Here is a 20,011-nt window from a genome sequence, read left to right as displayed (position 1 = left end):
GCATTTGTGTCTTTTCTTGTGATAGGTACAAAGCGGAATTCCAGAGTTTCTGTTCAAGCTGTTGGTTTTGCAGTATCTGACAGATAATAATGGGAATATGTGGCTACGACAGAAGTGCCATTTGTATATCATTGAAATCCTTGAGGTATCACCAGTGCCAAAGAAAGCAGCACGACATGTATGTACACAGCAATACTTGATTTCTTTGAATTTCTCAGTCATTTTGCACATGTGTTTGTACATAGCTGCACATGAGTTGTAGAGACTATAAATGTAAACATAGCATAGGAATTCCCTGTTTGTATCAGGGTGTACTGCGCATCTGCATTAGAGTGGCGTCCCTGGTGTTGCACAAAGTGATGCTAAAACTAGACAGTAATGATACCTGTTGCGGTTTTCTTGGGTTGGTAAGTTCTGAAGGCCTGTTAGTCCGAGCCTCACTGGCCCCACTGTAACACTTACAGGAAACATAAAAATGCAAAATCTAATCTTCCTCATGTTCCTTTGCATGTTTTGGAAGTACTAGAATATTTGTATGCAGCTGTAAGAACAGAGTGTAGAAGTGACAGGGATAAATAACAACAGTTTCTTGGGTTTAGTTTTCTTTTTCTTTGAGGCAGCACTGAGAAGGGGCTGGAGGTAACAAAGGACTAATGTTACAGGAAGGACTGTAGGAGGAAATAGGATTAATTATTGTGATGCCTTTTATGCGGAAAAAGTGATGCACAGGGGAAAAAGTGTCATGGTTGTATAGGCTAGCTGCTGTTATTCAGTTACATCTGTGATTTTAGGCAAGAATACTGTAAGAACAGATTAAACTGAAGAAGATTAGGGCTACAGCTTTGTGATGACATACTTTCTTTTCCTTTACTCCAGATGTCAGCAAGCCAGAAGTATAGTTTCTTTGATGTGTTCCCTAAAATAACATGCAAGTCTCCCAAGGAAGTACTAGAAATGGAGACACTTGGGAACCAGTCTGGGGATGTTTCAGACCCAGGAATGGATGAGGAGGAATTTTGCAGTGAGGCTTTCCAGAGACCTTTCCAGTATCTGAAAAGATTTGACCAGGGGTGCAATCTGGACACATTCTGTTACAAAGAGCACTCTGTGGAAGGGAACCCCGCAGAATGTCTGCAGCAGTTCCTCCTGCACTGTGGGATCACAGATCCCTCCTGGTCAGAACTCCGAAACTTCACATGGTTTCTCAATGTTCAGTTAAGAGACTGTGAAGATTCTGACTTTTGCAACCCTGACTTTGTCCAGGACACTTTGCAAGGTTTCAAAAACTTTGTCGTTACCTTCATGATTTTAATGGCAAGGGATTTTGCAACACCGTCCCTAAACATTTCTGATCAAAGTTCAGGAAGGCAGTCCTCCAACCTGGAGAACATTGCAGAAGATGATCTTCTTCCTTTCCGCATTCGGAAAAAGTGGGAGTCTGAGCCTCATCCATATTTGTTTTTCAATGCAGATCGTGTGTCCATGACATTCATTGGTTTCCACTTTCAGCCTAATGGCAGTGGTGGTGTTGATGCAATTAATCCTTTGAATGGCAACATTATCAAGAAAAATGTCATGACTTCACGGTTGTACGAGGGCTTGTTATTCCAAAGAGTTCCCTTCAATATTCCATTTGATCAGTTGCCTCGTCATGAGAAGCTAGAGAAACTTTGCATGGTTTTGGGAATCCCCTGGGTAATAGACCCTGATGAGACATATGAACTCACAACAGACAATGTGCTAAAAATGTTGGCTATTGAGATGCGATTCAGATGCAGCATCCCGGTTGTCATCATGGGAGAAACAGGCTGTGGGAAAACCAGACTTATAAAGTTTCTGTGCAAGTTACGCAGAAGCTATGTAGAGGTAGAGAACATGAAGCTTGTAAAAGTTCATGGAGGTACTACTGCAGAGATGATTTATGCCAGGATCAAAGAAGCAGAAGCCCTTGCTAAAACCAATAAGGAGCAGCATGGGTTGGACACAGTCCTCTTTTTCGACGAAGCCAACACAACAGAGGCTGTAAGCAGCATCAAGGAAGTTCTGTGTGACCGGACAGTACAGGGGAAGCCTTTGGTCTCTTGCTCTGGCTTGCAGATCATAGCAGCCTGCAACCCTTATCGTAAGCACACACCAAAGATGATTCAGCGCCTGGAATTAGCTGGATTGGGCTACCGTGTCAAAGCAGATGAGACAAAGGATAAGCTTGGCTCTATTCCACTGAGACAGCTTGTGTACCGGGTCCATGCACTCCCACCCAGCATGATCCCATTAGTGTGGGATTTTGGGCAGCTGAACAACTTAACTGAAAAAATGTATATACAACAGATTGTACAGAGAGTTACTGAACACGTCCCCATGAGGCAGTCTGAAGCAGAGGTAGTTACAGAAGTGCTTTTTGCTTCCCAGCAATATATGAGGCAGAGGGACGATGAATGCAGCTTTGTCAGCCTGCGGGATGTGGAACGCTGCATGGAAGTTTTCAAGTGGTTTTACAAGCACAGTAAACTACTGCTGAGGGAACTGGAGAAGTACCTTGCTGAGAAGAGAGCTCCAAAGAGCACCGTTGAGAGAAACAATGTTATCTGGTCCTTAGTGCTGGCAATCGGGGTCTGCTATCATGCATCCTTGGAAAAGAAGGAGGCATATAGGAGTGCTATCAGCCAGGTCCTTCCAAAACCTTATGATACCCAGAAAAAGATTTTGGAAGAAATCTCCCTGATGCAGGACTTATTCCTGAGTGGTGTGCACCTCCGAGATACCATAGCAAGAAACTTGGCCTTGAAGGAAAATGTCTTTATGATGGTCATCTGCATCGAGTTGAAAATCCCTCTTTTTCTTGTTGGAAAGCCCGGGAGCTCCAAATCCCTTGCAAAAACCATTGTGGCTGATGCTATGCAGGGCCAAGCAGCTCATTCAGATTTGTTCAAGGACCTGAAGCAGATCCATCTGGTGTCTTTTCAGTGCAGCCCTCTCTCCACTCCTGAGGGAATCATAGGCACTTTCAAGCACTGTGCTCGATTCCAGGAAGGGAAGAACTTGGATGAGTATGTCTCAGTGGTGGTTTTGGATGAGATTGGGCTGGCAGAAGACTCTCCCAAAATGCCCTTGAAGACTTTGCATCCACTTTTGGAAGATGGCTGCATAGATGATGTCCCTCTTCCTCACAAAAAGGTTGGCTTCATCGGGATTTCCAACTGGGCTTTGGATCCTGCTAAAATGAATCGAGGAATCTTTGTCTCCCGTGGTGACCCCAGCAAAGAAGAGCTCATAGAAAGTGCGAAGGGGATTTGTTGCTCAGCACGAGGGGCTTTGCAGAAGGTTGAACAGTATTTTTGTCACTTTGCAGATGCATATGAAAATATTTGCAAGGCCCAAGCCAGGGAGTTCTTTGGTCTGCGTGACTACTACAGCCTTATAAAGATGTTTTTTGCCTTAGCTAAGAGCTCCAAAAGTGAGCCAACACCTCAAGACATAGCTGAAGTTGTTCTTCGTAACTTTGGTGGCAAAGATGATGTCAATGCCTTGGAAATATTCACCTCACAACTACCAGAAAAAGGAGAAATACATGCTCACGATATCAGTAGAATTGAGCTGGTACGACAAAATATTTACAGCAGTGGTCAGGATGGTGATTGCAGGTACCTGCTTGTGTTGACTGAGAATTATGCAGCACTGCAGATCCTCCAGCAAGCTTTTTTTACTGCCCGGCAGCAGCCAGAAATTATCTTTGGCTCCAGTTTCCCTAAGGACCAAGAGTATACCCAGATATGCAGGAACATCAACCGTGTGAAGGTCTGCATGGAAACTGGCCAAATGGTCGTGCTCCTCAACTTGCAAAATCTTTATGAAAGCCTCTATGATGCCCTCAATCAATACTACGTGTACCTTGCTGGCCAGAAGTATGTTGACTTGGGACTGGGCACCCACCGGGTGAAGTGCAGGGTGCACCCGAAGTTCCGTTTGATAGTCATCGAGGAGAAAGATGTGGTATATAAGCACTTTCCCATCCCACTGATCAACAGGCTGGAAAAGCACTACCTGGATATCAGTACTGTCCTGGACAAGGGGCAAAGAGAAACTGTGCAAGAGCTGAAGAAGTGGGTTCATGAGTTCACTGCAGCCAATACAGAAGAGCACTTCATAAGCAAGCAGAAATACAGCCCTTCTGATGTGTTTGTGGGCTACCACTCCAATACCTGTGCCTCAGTGGTCCTGCAGACAACAGAAAGGCTGAAACCAGTGTGTCCTCCTAGTGAGCTCATGTTCCGCGTGAAGAAAGAAGCCCAGCTGGCATTGCTGAACTGCGCCACCCCGGACTCTGTGATCCGCCTCTGCAACTCAGTGGGTTTGTTTATGGTGGATTCTCTGGCCAATATATACTTCAAGCAGCAGCAACACACGTCATTTGCAGACTTCCTCCGAGCTCACGTCCACGCTGGGTCTGGGTACCAAACGGTCTTTACAGAGGTGAGTATCTTGCAGCGTCCTCTTAAAACCTGTCCAACCTGCACTGAAGTTTTTGGTTTATACTGCTAGGGCTGCATTATGGCTACACCCGAGTAAACTTGGTAACAGCCTTGCCGCTTAGTCCCCAGATGTGCAGAGGTGGGTGTTCCAGCAGGTGTGGTGTTGCATCCTGAAGAATCTAATACCTCTGTTCTGCGTGAAGCAGTGTTTGATGCTCCCTGGCAAGCGGGGGTTTTAAGTGAGTTTGGGCAGCTGATGAATCTCTTTACTTTGAAAGTAGTTCTGTCTCCATGAACATGGCCAGCAAAACAGGCTACTGGCTGCAGAAAAAGTAGTCAGGAGCCTTTGAACCCTCATTTCTTTGGGTCTGCCTCTGGTCTTAAAGATAGAACAGATTTTAACCCAGCTAAGCCACAAACAGCCAGAGATCTCATGGGCCTTTAATGGGATAGCTCTGGTTTACTTTTGCCTAGTACCAAAACTAAAGAACTTCATCTGAGGCTGGCTGGAGAATTTCTCCCTCTCCTGCCTCACATGGAAATAATGTGCTTTCCCTTGGGGCTGGACTTGCTGCTCCCTGAGAGTGCTGCACGGAAGCGAGCCTAGCAGGGAAGGCACGCTACAGGGGTTACGAGAAGCTTCTCAAAGCCTTGGCTGCCCCTTCTCAGTTGCTGCACTGCCCCATCTCTGGCAGCGCCAAGGGTCGCTGCATCCAGCTACCCAGCAGTGGCTCTGGGGTGGTGTAACAGCCCCATGTTGACCCTTTGCCTACTGGCAGGGCAAGTAAATGTTTTTTTGGGGTGCAGTCTAGCTCTGCAGCAAGTTAGCAGCATCTGGGCGCATACATGAGTAAGTCTCTACTGCCTTCCTACTGCATTCCTGAGCAAAGAACAAACCTACCTCTTGCACTCCCAGGTCACCACCTTCTCGAGGCTTCTCACCAGTGCTGATGCTGCTTGCCTGGAGAGGGAAGTGCAGGGTAAAGCGCAAAGGCCTCAAATCCTGCTCCTGCAGCAGTTTGACACAGAGTACTCATTCCTGAAGGGCATCCGGTGAGTCTGGTTTTGCATTATCCTGCTCTGAATAGGCTGTCATCTGGGTGCAAGGTGCGTGGGCAGACCATTTGGAGTAATGCATACAGAAAAGGGAGGCAAGAGGCCATGCTGTGCTGAACAGTGGACTGGCTCGGTGCAAACTGCATTAACTCCATCATACTGAGATGGGTTTTTGAAGTGATACCATCCCTATAGAATGGGTGTTTTAATCTCTCCTGCCTGCAGCAGCCAAAGCTAATGTGGAGTGACTACTTCTACGGTCTCCAATGTTTTGTTTTTACATTTAGTGACTTCTTTTAAATCCCCTTTCACTCTTCAGAGATTTCCTTCATGCCACATCAGGAAATAAAGTCCTTATTATTCAGACGGACTTTGAAGATGGCTCTCAAAATGCCCAGCTCATCGCCTCAGCCAAGTAAGTCAAGTGTGAAGTGGTTCCCAGCTAGCTGTTCCGCTTCGTGACTCCTCACTGCAGTTTGATTATTAGTGCTGTTTTGAGGATTCAGAATCAGGAGTGTGTAATCCTTTGTTTATTCTGTAGTGGAATGAATCTAGAAGCACTAATTGTATTTCAAATAGTAATTCATAACCCAAGTCAAAATAAACCAAGCTGGGTCAAATTACCAGCTAATCCCCTTTGAAGTGCGAATTCTTGCCATTGGCTGCAGAAGTCCTGAAGAGGTGAGGGTCAGGGGTATCCCTGAGGCATAGCCAGAGGTGGTGGGCTCAGCACAGCCGCCTGGGAGGAAGGGGCGAGCGAGTCACTTTCGTCTGCATGGGGGAAAGCTTTCCTTACTTGCGGCCATGAACTTTTGTCTGTCCCTGATCTGTCAACAGCATTTCCTCTTTGTTGTAGATACACTGTTGTTAATGAAATCAACAAGGTGGACCTGGGAGAAGTCTCTGTCTTCGTTTACTTTATTGTGAAGCTTTCCCGGGTGGAAGGAGGAACGTCCTACGTGGGATTCCATGGAGGTGGGTCTGGCCATCTGTTGCTCCTCGGTCTTCAGCTGGCTTCAGGCAAACATAACAGAGCAACATTTCTCTTGTTCAACTTCTTTTTTAATGCTTAAAATCTGGAATCAGTCTGTTCTGTGGGTTGTCAGAGCTGCTTCCCTTACCCACAGGGACTGCCCCTGGGGGGTCAGTACCTTGGAGTCCTAGTCTCCTCTGTGAGAGCATCTTGCCTTGCCCATCGACAGAGGAGTCCTCTTTCTAGTTAGCTGGAGAGCAGCAAACAAACGCGATGCTGACCGCATTGGCATATTGTCCTCCAGGAGGCTCCTGAGTATGTGCTTCTGTGTTCTGCTTTCAGCAGCAAGGTTCCTGCTGTGTGTGGTGGGTTCTAAGAGCCTCAAAGCCCCCAGCAGTGTGCATGCCCTGTCAGTCAGGGTAGCGTGCATTAGCATGGTCAAAGCGAATTGCTGCTTTCTCTTTCTACATCAAGAAGTGAGAGTAAGTGAACTCTGACTGTGAACTGCTAGCCCACAGGTACTGGGAGATAATTCTTGGGAAGCTCTTCTACAAGAGCGTGCTGTAGGCATGAAATGATATTTTTTGTCCCCTGCCTTTAGGACTGTGGCAGTCAGTGCATATAGACGATCTCCGCAGATCCAAAGACATGATCTCCGATATGACTGCCCTGCAGAACCTCACCATCAGCCAGATGTTCTGTGAGGATTCAGGTCAAACCAAAGGTGAGCTACGTGCTGGCTGTGCCAGCCAGCAGTGTTGCTACGCTGGTGGGGAAAAGGGGAGATGCAGTCCCAGACTTGGTGCTAGTGGAACTTCTGCCTGGTACAACGTATCTAATAATTTTCCCTGCTCGGCATCTGTTTTTTGTGGGGGGTCACAACACAGTTACCAACTTGTATTTGTATTTAGTTCGTTCCTGCAGCTTTAGGTCATCAAGTAATTTAATTTGGTAGTTTCCCCTTTTTCTTTTGTGGTATTTGCACTGCTCAACACCCTGAGTGCTCTGCCTCAGCATGGGAGGCAGCAGATGCTGCATGGCAGAGACCGCTGACAAGGAGTCGCTCCAGAGAGTATCTCACTTATGTGAATATAGATCTGTTCACCTAAACCTGAAGAAAGGTTAGAAAAGACTTTTTCTTTCCCCACAGCTTTTTCTTATACATTTCCTTTCACCATACAGCCTTACAGGATTCTGTTAGAACTTAGTGCATTAGCTCGGAGTGTCATATTTCTTCCAGTTCTCACTGCATGAAGCTTGACAGCCCTAGCAGCTGTAGCTGTATTTAGAGGTGGATCTCAGCTACTGATGCAGGTGATAATGGATCTCTGACAGATGTTCTGCTGCTCTGGGATGCAGTTGCTAGATAATCTCTTATCTGACTGCTGCAGAAATGTACTGCTGCTTTCTAATAAAAAACACCTTAGTTGCAGCTCTGTCTGTGAATGGAGAAGAACAGGAGGAAAACGAGGTGGAGGTTGAAACACCAGTGCCAGAAGCAGAGCGCTATGAGGTCAGTTCAGAATACATTTGCTTCTCAGCTGTCAATATGGCTTTCTGCTCTTTGTCATCCATAGGTGCAACACACCTTTTGCATCTCCATTCGCTTGAAATCCATCAGGAATATTATTTGCATCATGAATGTTAATGATCAGACACAAATTCCTCCCCCCGCAGCGCAGTCAAAATCAGCATCACTAAAGTAGTAAACCACTCTAAGGACCCTCTAATTCCTTAGTCATTTCATACTCCTAATTTTTGAAAAATCAGTTTTAAAAGCTTCTGTGGTCTTTCTACACCCTGAAGCTGAGAACTCTTGATTCTGAGCCTGCCACTCCAGCTGTTGGTGCTTTCTGACCGAGGCGTGCGTTTGAAGCCATGCTGGAGTTGGCTGTGGACTTTTCTGTGCTGCAGCCATGTTAAGACTGGCTCATGTTCCCCTGCCAGCATCGGCTGGAGGATGCCCAGTATGAGGGTGACTGCATGTGGCTTTTGTTCCTCTAGCGCCTAAGCATCTGCCAGAGAGGGCATATTTTCCCTAGTTACGTTTACCACTTCCACTTTTTTTTCCCTGAACTGTTGCATTTTCCCCCTGTAGGAGCCTTATCTTAATACAAATGCTGTGTTGCATGCCAATTTAAAAGGGCCACAGAAGTCGCATCATGTACTTGATAGCAAAAGAAGAACTTAGATTTGCAGTCTGAGATGAGAGGAAAACTGGGAGATGGGATGCTGGGGGACAGGCCCTTTCTAGAGAGCACTATAAGTGTTTTAAGAGGGATGTGTTAGGGGCAAGGATGTAAAACTGAAGAGTAATGAACTTGTTTTCACACTGTTCCTGGGAAGGGTGAAATCCTGGACACCACAGTACTGCTGAGGACCTGTGTACAAAGTGCTGTGGGGATGCTACGGGACCAAAATGAAGATCTTAGTCGAAGCAGAAAGCGAATTAAGATTCTCCTTGGCCTTCTGTCCAAAGAGGATGACATGAAAGGTATGTGCTCCCTGGCTGCAGCGGGTAGTGTCCCTGAGCATTTAGGGGACCACCAAAACATGTAAGTTAATTCACTGGGGACCCAAAGGTCAGTGGTCCTTGCTGTAGTGTAGACAAGGTGGATTTCCCAGGCAATCTCCAAAGACTGTGTGTGTCTGTGCTCCAGTCTGTCACTCCTTTGATGGCTGAAGGGCTTTTCCTGGAGTTCAGGTTGTGGCTTTTTCTCTGGCTGTGCTAGCTTGGTGGCTGTTTTCCCCCCCCTTGGCCAATTATAGAAACAATTGTAAAATGCTGTGCTTGCTGTGATAATTGGGTTTGGATCCAATGCCAATAGAAGAGAAAATGCAAGTTCCCTGTTATTTTCTAGCCTCTTTCCTGAAGATAACAAAGGCTCGTCTCTCCAACCTTTTGAAGAAGCAAGAAGAAAATTCTCTTAATCCAAAAAACTGGGTGCTTCGGGAGGCTTCCAACCTCAGTGCTCTCCAGGAGGCAGGCACCTTCAGGTGAGGACAGCAGCAATATCTTGTAACCTGCAGGCTTCCAAGAAAAGTCTGCAAATGGCAACGGTGCAGCAGAGGCAGCAGTTTTGTGTAATCTGAATATTTGCAGTGTCAGTCTCCAGTCTGTGCTGGAAACTCTCCGAAGGCAGTTTTGTCCTCTCCTGGCTCCTGAGGGAGGGTGACTTACAGCTGAATAGGCTGTACTGGGACAGGAACACATGAATGCCCAAGTGCTTTGAGTGGAACAGTGGGATTACAGGCAAGCCACAAGTGAGAGAAGTATAGGGGTTTTTGTTGGTGGTATTTTTTCCCCTTAAAGGCAGGATTAGGACTTTCTCACATGCAAATGTCAGCAATTTTTCAGGACAACCAGCTCCTGAATTGCTGATAGCGTTGCTCACCTTCCCTCTGGGTTTCTTGGTCTCTTTCTGCCCCCAAAGGCACACCTTGTGGAAGCGAGTCCAGAACGTGATCACTCCATTCCTGGCTCTCCTGATTGCTGTCATAGACAGAAATGGCAATCTGGAGCTGTTGGTCAGGCCGGCAGCTGAGTGGGTGACAAACCTGTGGATGTTCATCTTCAGTGATACAAAACTCCTGACAGTCCCTTACGGTGTGGGTAAGAACAGGTGAGCCACTGGAGAGAGCAGCAGGAGGGCTTGGCTGGCAGCACTGAGACCAGTCCAGCACTGGCTTTAAATCCACATGGGAGATTAACACTGTTGGTTGCTCCCTTGTGCTGTGCCAAAGGCAGCAGGGCAGTTCTCGGTGACTTCAGAAGTCTGTTCTCTACCTTATCCCCAGCACTCCTGGGCTTTGCTCTCTAGCTCTTGGCATGCTCACACTTCTTACCCAGCCCCTGAAGCTCATGTGTCCTGCCGATACAGCCCTTTTGCCAGGGAAGACTTACTGAGTAAGTTCTAGTGCTACACAGTTGGCAGGATTGGCTGTATTAATGAGCTCTTCAGTTCCTTCCCCTTCCCTCATCCCCTTCTAGGGCTAATTTCTTGCTTTCTGCAGCTTCCTGCCTCTGTTGTCTGAATGTGTTTCCCAGCAAAAGCCCAGTGCATTAATGACCTTTTTAATCTCCTAGCTCTCAGCCAGAGATAATTCTGGTGCAGAACAACATGACGGTGTCTGCTGATGCTGGGAATGAGATGCCGTTCAGCTGGAGAATAAAGGAGTACTTGGATGAGATGTGGTTGGAAGCTCAATACATCCAAAACACTGAAGGTGAGAGCCTGGCTTGAGCTCGTGACACAGCATCTCCATCCACCTGCCCCGTAAACCCTGGTTTGTTGCTACCATGCCTCTTCCTTTCTGTGACCCTGGATTCACCTTCAATCCCTCTGTGCTCATATGAGCCAGCAAAGCTTTGTGCAACTAGCTTTTCTTTGTGCTTCTCACTATTAGTCTTTCTGACATATTCTGTGCCCTTTATTCAAAATGCTGTGCAAGTGGCAAGAGTTAATGACAAGATGAGATTCCATAAATACGACACTGGCGCCTGGGCTGAGAAGGCCTGGCCTCAAATCCCTTGTTAGTGCTCTGAATGAGGGGAGTTCTGTATGCATCAGTGATTAATTAGGTGCCAGTCTCTTTAGGATAGAAGCTGTGTCAAACCCAGCCTCCTCCTAATATTCAGCTTTTTTCTGCATTTTCATTTTCCAGACCAAGCTGAGAAGTTTGTGGATATCTTCCAGAAAACTGCACTGGGAAAATTTATCTCTGCTCTGACTGAGAAAGAAAGGCAGATGCTTTTCCAGTGCTATATCACAGACTTTATTGTCTTGACCATTGGTGTGTCCTCCCTAGAGGAGCTGCAGGTCAGTGTCTGGAACAAGAGGTGGAAGCCCTTTGGATGGGGGGAAGAGCATGGTGCCCATGAACGTGCCCTTCCGTATCAGTCTTGCCATCTCAGCCAAAATCCCCCTCTGAGACAGACTAATAGCAAGGTAGCCACAAAGCAGATGCATCTGACACGGAATGGCTGCTGAAATTGCTGAGACCTTACTCAGAAAAGCACTTCCATAGGAGCACCTATAACAATTGACACATTATTTAAGGCTATCTTTGTAAAGTACTGATTCTCTTCTTTCAGAGAATTTTACCAGGATTTCCAGTACAAAATGAATTATAAAAGTTCTTTTTAAATTTTGATTTTAACTTTTTTCTAAACTTCCAGTGTCTGCGAATTGCATTCTTATCCTGCATAGAGGAATGGAAGGCAACACCTCCCAGAAGAGAGGAGACGGTGCCATCCTTGCCTTGGGTCCACCTTGGATACAACCAGTTCAAGAGCCGCCTGCAGAACTTTTCTAGGATCCTGGCTGTACACCCCGGTGTGGTTGACTACCTTATTAACCAGGAAGGATATGGAATACCACACTCAGAGATGGTAGAGTCACTACCAGGCATTTTGTGATCCTCAACCCTAGCAGAGGGCTCTGTCTTCACTGAATTAGCTAGTGTTCTGTCTCCTTTTGATTTCAGCACCAGTGAAGTGGGAAGCACAAGCTCAGTCAGGATCCTCATCATGAGGCATAATCTGCTGTATTATCATTGTTACTAGTAGGTTTTAAAATAGTTTGCCCTGCTTTTGCATCAGTTAATAGGATATGCTAATGATCCAAGCCATATTCCAGAATTCCAGAGCGTAAGATAATCAAGTAGAACATTATTCAGTAGAACACATGCTATAGCAAACCAGATTGAGAGTCCAAGGTTCATAAATGATTCTGAAATGCAACTGTTGTGTTATACTTACACCCTGTGTATGTATCTAGGTTTTAGATGTGTTAGCTGCAATGGTATGTGCTGAAGAGCTGGAGAATCAAGTGCAGACAGCCCATCCAGAGATCTGGCTGCAGAAAGTGAAGAATCTTCATATGCCTATTGAATTTCTTTGTAAAGAGAAGGATTTACAGAGGAGTGGGAGTCGGTGCCATCAGTTGCTAAAGGAACTTGAGTATGTACCACAGATCTGCTCACAATCTTGATCTTTTGCCTTGCTGTTAATAAGAATATTAGTACAGGCTGAAAACGGCTCTGATGCTGCTTTTCTCAGACGAAGACTTTGCAAACTTTTCCGGGTTCCTACTAGGCTCAATTACATACCAAGCATCAAGAACCAGATATTTTTTTTCCTCATCTCATGTAGATTCTCCCTCTAAATCTGGCAGTATCATCCAGTGCATTCCAGCTGGGTTCACGGGTTGTTTAAAACTCTCACTAGGTTCCTGTTAACCAGCAATATCTCCCCACTTTGTCCCATGTGTATAAAGACTGTGAGAGATGGGGAACTTCATTGCATCTAAGATGGAGTCTTGTCTCTTGGAAGACAAGCCCAGAGAGCTACCCTGGTTTCTCACAGACCTTGTTTACTTTAACCAAAGGGAAGAAAGTGTAGTTCATTGTGATTTTTTTTTTTTTTTTTTAATTAATTCCTATGAGATAGAAGTTAGAGGTGTGAGAAGGTCTTTGCAGTGGTCTTAATTCTGCTGCAGTGCTGTCTACAGGACAGGCTCCTATGCCATAAGCTCACTGGGTTAGGTGCTGTTACGTGTTTTGTCCTTGACAAAAAGCAGGGCTGGTAACCAAAAAGGCAAGGCAAGAAGTTGTATGAGAGGTGCACAAATGCTGTAGTGGTGAGCATGAAAAGCAGTGAGATCATTAGAATGACCTGGTACTACACTTCCCTTTATGCTCTCAGCTCATAATTGTACTTTTTGAAATCATGCTTTCCTTCCCACAGAGTCTGCTGGAACCGGGTTTTTGCCATGTCTCTGTTTGTAGAACACGTGTTGTTTGGCATCAACACTCTGATGCCAGAATTTGAGAAGTTAGTGAAAAAATATACTTTGCTTCTTGCCAAGGTAAGCAAAGATGTGATTTCACCTCTTCTCTGTTTGCTTCTGCTGATGATGTGAATTTTTGTCTCAGGTATTAGAGCTGAGTCATTTAGCTTTGTCCTTTTCCTCTGCAGTGTTTTCAGCAAGATTCAGACATGAAGACTCATCCAACTTTTGTTGCAGTGATGAAAGTACTGTGCCAATGTAAGGATGAAGTCAGCAGCAGGCTCTACAGGTAGTGACATTGAGACAAGTTGCAGGGCCCAGTAGGAGTATTGCCTATGTTGCCAGCATATTTCTGGGTGCACGGCACTGCTGCACACAGTATAAAGAAAGCCAAATGAAGAGCACTAACGTCCATTTTATTCTGCACACTGAAGCTAAGCAGTTAGCCAACAGGTCTTACATTATCTCTTCTTGGTCTAGTTGCAGATGAACATCTTATTAAAGGTATTTGGTAAGACAACATTGAAGCAATTGTGTTCATTACTGTTTCTGAATTACAGATATGGTCTGAAGTCATGTCCGATCTGCCTAGGAGAGCCGAAGGATCCAGTCTGCCTGCCTTGCTCCCATGTGTTCTGTGAGAAGTGCATCAGAATGTGGCTAGTACCAGCACAGATGCATTGTCCATACTGCAGAGTTGCCATGGAGGACGTTCATTTAAATGTCTCCGTGGAGCTCAGGTACTCCACCCAGTCCACAGTGGAAGCATTGCAGTGGGGCTAGTTGCGTGAGGAAATTCTGATTCACACCTCTGAAGCTGTCAACACGAGCAGAATGGGTGGAGGGAACTCTGCTCTTTCTGGAACCAGAACAGGTCCTGTCCGTTTTCTGTTTATTGTTTCAAAAGAAGGAAGGAAGTTGCCTTGGCCCCTGCAAGAAAACCGTAGTTGCAAAACCCTGCGAAGCTAAAGCACTGTCAGTGGCTGAATCGGACAAGGGAACTGCTTGTAACCTTGGATTGCTTTGTGATAGCTTAGCAAAAAACTCTCAGTAAACGTTACCTGACATCACATTGCCATTTGTGATCTTAGTTGTCAATGTGATACAGCCTTTGCAGACAATACTACTGAAGTGTTTCACAAATCCAGCCTTTTGGAAAGCTGGAAAAGTGTCTCACCTTGGTGACTTCTGCCTGTGTCTGCTTTGCTTCATCCATTATTTAAGCGGTTCTGTATTTGAACGTTGTCCTAATGCTTTTTACCCTTCTCCTAGAGATGCCATAGCAAGAAATGCCCTGTTCCGGCAGAGATGCAATAATTTCTTCATAGATGTGGTCACCACCATGTGCTTCAAGGACAATGAACCCCCTGAGGCAGAGGTGATCCAAGAGCTCCTTAATCTGCTGTTTGTTCATAGAAGCCTCCTGAAAGGTTCAGGTGAGCTCCCTTCATCCTGATGCTCAGCCTTATGGAGCTGAATCTTTTGCTGCTTCCTCTCACCTGCCAAACTTGTCTCTTTCTTATGTCCACAGATCACCCTGCTATCTATACAAAATTTCTGTCCCCATTTAATGATGAAGTGGATGAAACTCCCATTATCCGCTCAGTAATGCTGAAGCTCCTCTTGAAGTACAGGTGAGCACAGTCAGACAATTGATGGATGTTACACTAGGGGGTGGTTCAGCTTTGTTTTTCATGACGTCATCAAACGAATCTGATTGTTCTCCTCACTTTCATGCTATTCATTGAATTTGAATCATTACAGGTGAAATTAATCCTGTGCCTTTACATTAGTTATGCAACTTGGCTGGCTTGCATGTCGCTTGTGTTGAAGTATCTGACCACTCTGTGCCAAGGTTTACCTGGCTGTTCTTAACCTAAACCTGTGCTGAACGTGGGTGGCTTGGGTAACCTAAAGATACTCGACTAATTGATATGCTCTAGATCAGCAAAGCAATACTCCTCATCCACAGACATATAATCAAGAACGGTCTTTTGTATGCTTACACAGACCTCTCCATTCACACTGGCTCCTCCAGCCTCCCTGTGCAGTCAGTGCACAGAAAGCCATTTCTCAAGTGTGATCATATCCTAAATCAGATGCCTAAAATACATCAGATAGCTTATGCCCTAGAAATGCTAATTTGGCATTGTTGATGATAAAAGCCTAGCTCAGAGTGTGAAGCTAGATGACATCTGGCAAAAGATGGCACAATTGCTTTTCCATCTTCCAGATGGATCCGGAGTGACCCCCACCTGTCACATGGGCATAACTAGTAGTTCGATCATGATTTAGAACATGAGTAGCCATCAGTATTGCAGCTGTGGTAAGGGGGTGTTTCTCTTTCCTGTAGCTTCAATGAAGTGAAAAATGATGTGCAACACTACCTGTCCCGGGTAGAGCACAACGAGATCCTAGAGAAAAATGATAAAAAAGAACTCTACTTGCTTTTTGTCAACTGCTTGGAGGTAAGAGTGCTGAGTAGGTAAGAGCTAGGCAATAAAACTGTTGCAGGAGTCAAAAACTCAAGAATAGAAATTCTTCTGCAATTTTAGGCAAGTTTCTTGTGCACATTACTAGCTGCCCAACTAGAAAGCCCAAAAGGAAGATTATAGCAAATCACCTGGTCAGAACCTGTTCTCCAGTAACTAGCCTTGCTTTTCAAGATAAGGCTTGTGTGTGTTTGCAGCATTACATAAATTCTTCTTTCTCTCAGACACCTTGGACAGGTGTCTAAGAGTTAAGAGAGGCCCGATCAGACTCAAACTCCAACACAGGAGTGCAGCAAGCAGGGGGATTTTTAGTTGCAGTAGTCCACTACTGGACTACTTTCTTGTTTTCACAGACACTTTTTTGTTTGCAGAGTTTTAGATTATTATGGTGTTTGGATTGTTCCCTTTCCTCCCCTTGCATAACTTCTAATGCTTTGGACAACTTTAAACAAACTTGACAGCAGGGTAGAGGTTTCATTTCTTACAGTTTTCATTAAAATGGTGACTGTAGAGAAGATCAAAACTTGTATCCTTGCTAAGGGAAAGACAGGTAGAGCTTGGCATCTTGGAACATGTGATGTGTGTTTTGGCATGTGTATGGCCACTCAGCATGCTCATAACGATCTTCCTCAGCTACATGCTTAGGAAATATCGGGGAGAGCTTGGGCGTATTGCTGAAGAAGGCATTTGACGATGTGGCAGAGGTTTAGGATAAGCACCAGAGAGATCACAGGGAGGAGCTAGTGGCGTTGAGGTGGAGGGTGCTGTGAGAAACATGGAAGTTTAATGTGCTTACTGCAGTGTGTTTGCATTGGAGTACTGATGCACAGGACATCTGGTTTAAGTGGTTCTGCCGCTCATGCAATATTCTGGCCCATCTTTAGGATTCTATGTGTGAAAAGTCTGAGGGCAGCCTTGGATATGAGCATATAAACTATCTGCCTGGAGACAGAGGCTTTCCAGAGAACTATCTCCCACAGAATGATCGAGAAACTCCTCAGGAATCATCCGTTGAATATCTGCAGGCAGTAGCCAAGGTTCGCTTGTACCTGAGTAAGGCTGCAGAGCTGCTTTTTGACTTGCATGAGCACACAGGTAAGTCTAATTATTCTGCTATCAAATGGAAATGCTGTATACAGAGCAGAGTCACCAGGGGAGGCGGGCTGGACACGGTCAATGCACCTGTGCTGTGCTAGAACTTGTTTTGATGCATGGCTGAGAACGAGTGCATCAGCTTTTTTTCTCCTTCATTAGGAGCGTCAGTCATTATTTGTCCTCTTTACCATGTATTAGAAGTGCTCTATAACTAGTAGCCAGGCTGTGCCAGTGACCCCTAGGGTGTAGTTACATAGCAGTTGCACCTTTGGAAGGAGATTTATTTTATCCTCCAGATGCTAACAATGAAATTTAATTTAGGACCGACTAAATTGAACTTTAATGAATAAACAAATAAAGCATATATGATGCTTCAGATACATGACTCCTGTAAGACTTATTGTTTTGTATGAATGAGAGCTCTGCACAGCTGAGAAAGATGAAGAGATACTTCCAAAAAAATAAGTAAAAAGTTTTGAGCTGACTTGCTGACCCAATAAAGGAGAACAGTGTGTGGAGAGTCTCAGATACTTGCACAGTCCATGAAGCATCAAAATGCGGCAACGTAACTAATTCCAAGGGACTTCAGTGTCCAGACCTTGAATTGAGGATGTCAGGCTAGCAAAATGCATCCCAGGAGATTGTCCTTAGAGAACACCGTCACCTCGGCAGTTGAGACAATGGAAAGCCATTATTGAGCAAGATGGAAGAGCTCTGAGAATGAACTCCCAGTAAATGGGAAAACCTCTCCCTGAGAGAAGGAAATGGAAGTAGAGTATGTCATCCTCTGTCAAAGAAATGAATCGTCGTCTGAAATCCAGCTGAGGAAACACTCTAGATAAGCTTCCGAGGAAAAGAGAGCTCTCAAGTGCTCTTGTGTAATTAGTCAGTACTAGTAAAAGGAGCTTGGTGCTACAGCTAGTGCTGACAGAAGAGTTTTACAAGGTAGGTTGTGTTTTTTGCCTTTTCTTTTTTCCCCTCCAGAGCAAGACCAGATAGAGGAGAAGCAGCGTTACCTGGCGAACGTGAGGGTGTTCTGTAGCCTTGCCAAGAATGACTGGCATCGTGTTTACCTAGTCCGGAAAATTGCTAGTCAGTATGGGATGGCATTTGCTCAGAAGCTTGTCACAGAGGCACGGTTTAACTGGGTGTTCCCAGTGGAAATTCTGCAACAGGTAAAGAGGTGTCTCCTTGGAGACGGCTCTGGTCTCCTCTTAGTCTTCAGTTTGTGCTACTTTGGGGTGTTTCTACTGTTGTGTGGCTCTGGGGGACTCACCACAGTGGGAGTGGTTGCAAAGATGACTTATCCTCACTTTCTATTGAATGGAGTCTGTTATGGCAATGAGAAGCCATTTGGGTTGCCGTGCTTGCCTGCTGTCTCTGTGAAGGCTGAAATGCCACAGTTCTTGGGAGGAAGAGGAGATTCTGCCTTGTCCAATGGCTGGTTCGTGTCCACAGTGCTCACCGTGAGCTTTTCCCTTTGCAGGTACAGAACAGCCAGTCTAATCACATCGATCGTTACCTGGCATGTGGCGAGAATTACAGAGTCCTGCGTGATGCTGTGGGGAAAGCCGTGATTGAGTGTAAGACTGAGGGTCTTCTGGAGGCAGAGAAGGTAGGGCACATTCTCCTCGCCATAATCCTATTGTGGGTTCTGGATGGCCAGTGTTTAAGCTGTATGTGTTCCTGTTGGCAGTGTGTCTTCTGGTGGAGATGCCTGGGTTGCCTTTGCTTGAAAGTTACTGTGGCTTATGCTGACAGACACACATCTGTTTGCTTTACTTTCTCACCTGTGTTCTAGCATACATAACTCTGAGGTTATTTCTGTTGGTTGCCTCATCTCACTTTTCTCCCCTTGTAATCTGTTGCAGCAGTTTGTTTTACAGTAAGCAATACTGGCACCTTGTAGCCAACTGCCTGCCCATATCTGCCTAGCCTTGTGTCTTGCCACGCAAAAATCAAACAGGTGATTTCTGTGTAATTGTAACCTTTTTCCAATATGTATTTTGTATACAAAAATCTTCAGGAAGAAGTTTGCAAACAGTGCACCTTTGAATGTCTCAGTACCATCTATTACACCCTGGTTGTGATTTCTTTTTTTTTCACTTGCATGTTGATTTAGTTTGAAGGAAGGCATGTACAGGTTGCTGCCTAGTGAGATCACAGTTCTGACTGGATGTTAGAAGAATAAAATACTTGAGAGTTTTCTGATGTAAAACCCTCAGTCAGCTTGAGTGCTGTCAGATTACTCATTTATTTATGGCTTGAACAGCTATTTCTGCACTATCCCCCTGCATTTGTGGGGAAATTCAGCAGGGCTAGACAGACCTGCTAAGCCTGCATATCCTGTAACTTTATCATCCGTTCTTCTTTTCTAGGCATCTAGCAGCTCCCCGACTGTAAAATCTGTCCATCTGCTCCTGGCTATTTTCAGAGAGGTCACTGCCCTGTATGGAGTTAGTGACTCAAGTCTTCATCCCAAACAGCAGGTAAGATACTTCACTTTGGAAGCTTGTGACTTGCTTCATTGATAAGGATGAATGAGATTGGAATCATTGGTGGAAGAGCCTTTTGTTGTTCTGCCCCAAATATGTTTATGTCCTGATCTGAGCAGACTGGAAATGTTTTCAAAGCAGGGGCAACAGAGCATGGGAAGCAGCTGATAATCCTCTTCAGTTTGGTGGGCAATATCATGCTGGTTTTATTTCTTTTAAATATGTGCTTTCAGCAAACAGGTGCTATGACTACATTCATCCAGAACTCCCAAGTCCTGAATTCTGCAGACCTGCAGCACTTTGCAGCTTCTCTTGTGATGAATGCACTGCCATCTCTGACAGTGGATCCTGAAAGCTTCGGCCGCAATGGACCGCTAATTGAAATGGCTGTTCATACCGCAGCTGTTTTGCTGTGCGGGCAGAACCCCGTCCTGCAGCCCCTGAAGAATCTGGCATTCCATCCACACACCATGGGGGTAAAGAGATTTAACTCAATGGTAATTCAGCATATTGCTAGTTCTTTCATGTATCTGCTGGATCCTCTATAACTTAACCTTTCTTAACATCAAAAGCACCAACTTACTGTTTTATCTGTGAATTACCGATGTATGATTATTTCAGTGCTGTTGGGATTAATTAG

General features: G+C 45.3%; 1 protein-coding gene across 1 annotated transcript in view; it reads left to right on the top strand.

The window, feature by feature from the left end:
* RNF213 (ring finger protein 213) overlaps window positions 1–20,011 on the top strand; it is a 50,340-nt gene that overhangs the window by 20,522 nt on the left and 9,807 nt on the right. The window contains exons 25-49 of the mRNA XM_059827971.1: window positions 26–178; window positions 877–4,470; window positions 5,386–5,522; window positions 5,845–5,940; window positions 6,382–6,500; window positions 7,100–7,222; window positions 7,926–8,011; window positions 8,845–8,992; window positions 9,360–9,495; window positions 9,933–10,121; window positions 10,586–10,725; window positions 11,164–11,318; window positions 11,678–11,890; window positions 12,279–12,460; window positions 13,247–13,367; window positions 13,478–13,578; window positions 13,850–14,029; window positions 14,562–14,725; window positions 14,821–14,923; window positions 15,643–15,757; window positions 16,666–16,876; window positions 17,861–18,051; window positions 18,363–18,491; window positions 19,255–19,365; window positions 19,605–19,847. Of these exons, the coding sequence (XP_059683954.1) occupies window positions 26–178; window positions 877–4,470; window positions 5,386–5,522; window positions 5,845–5,940; window positions 6,382–6,500; window positions 7,100–7,222; window positions 7,926–8,011; window positions 8,845–8,992; window positions 9,360–9,495; window positions 9,933–10,121; window positions 10,586–10,725; window positions 11,164–11,318; window positions 11,678–11,890; window positions 12,279–12,460; window positions 13,247–13,367; window positions 13,478–13,578; window positions 13,850–14,029; window positions 14,562–14,725; window positions 14,821–14,923; window positions 15,643–15,757; window positions 16,666–16,876; window positions 17,861–18,051; window positions 18,363–18,491; window positions 19,255–19,365; window positions 19,605–19,847 (7,140 nt within the window). The remainder of the gene's footprint in view (window positions 1–25; window positions 179–876; window positions 4,471–5,385; window positions 5,523–5,844; window positions 5,941–6,381; window positions 6,501–7,099; window positions 7,223–7,925; window positions 8,012–8,844; window positions 8,993–9,359; window positions 9,496–9,932; window positions 10,122–10,585; window positions 10,726–11,163; window positions 11,319–11,677; window positions 11,891–12,278; window positions 12,461–13,246; window positions 13,368–13,477; window positions 13,579–13,849; window positions 14,030–14,561; window positions 14,726–14,820; window positions 14,924–15,642; window positions 15,758–16,665; window positions 16,877–17,860; window positions 18,052–18,362; window positions 18,492–19,254; window positions 19,366–19,604; window positions 19,848–20,011) is intronic.

The sequence above is a fragment of the Gavia stellata genome, chromosome 22, assembly GCF_030936135.1.
Source record: "Gavia stellata isolate bGavSte3 chromosome 22, bGavSte3.hap2, whole genome shotgun sequence".
Lineage (NCBI taxonomy): Eukaryota > Metazoa > Chordata > Aves > Gaviiformes > Gaviidae > Gavia > Gavia stellata.
Note: the sequence above shows the minus strand (reverse complement) of the source record. Positions and strands in the feature narration are given on the sequence as shown.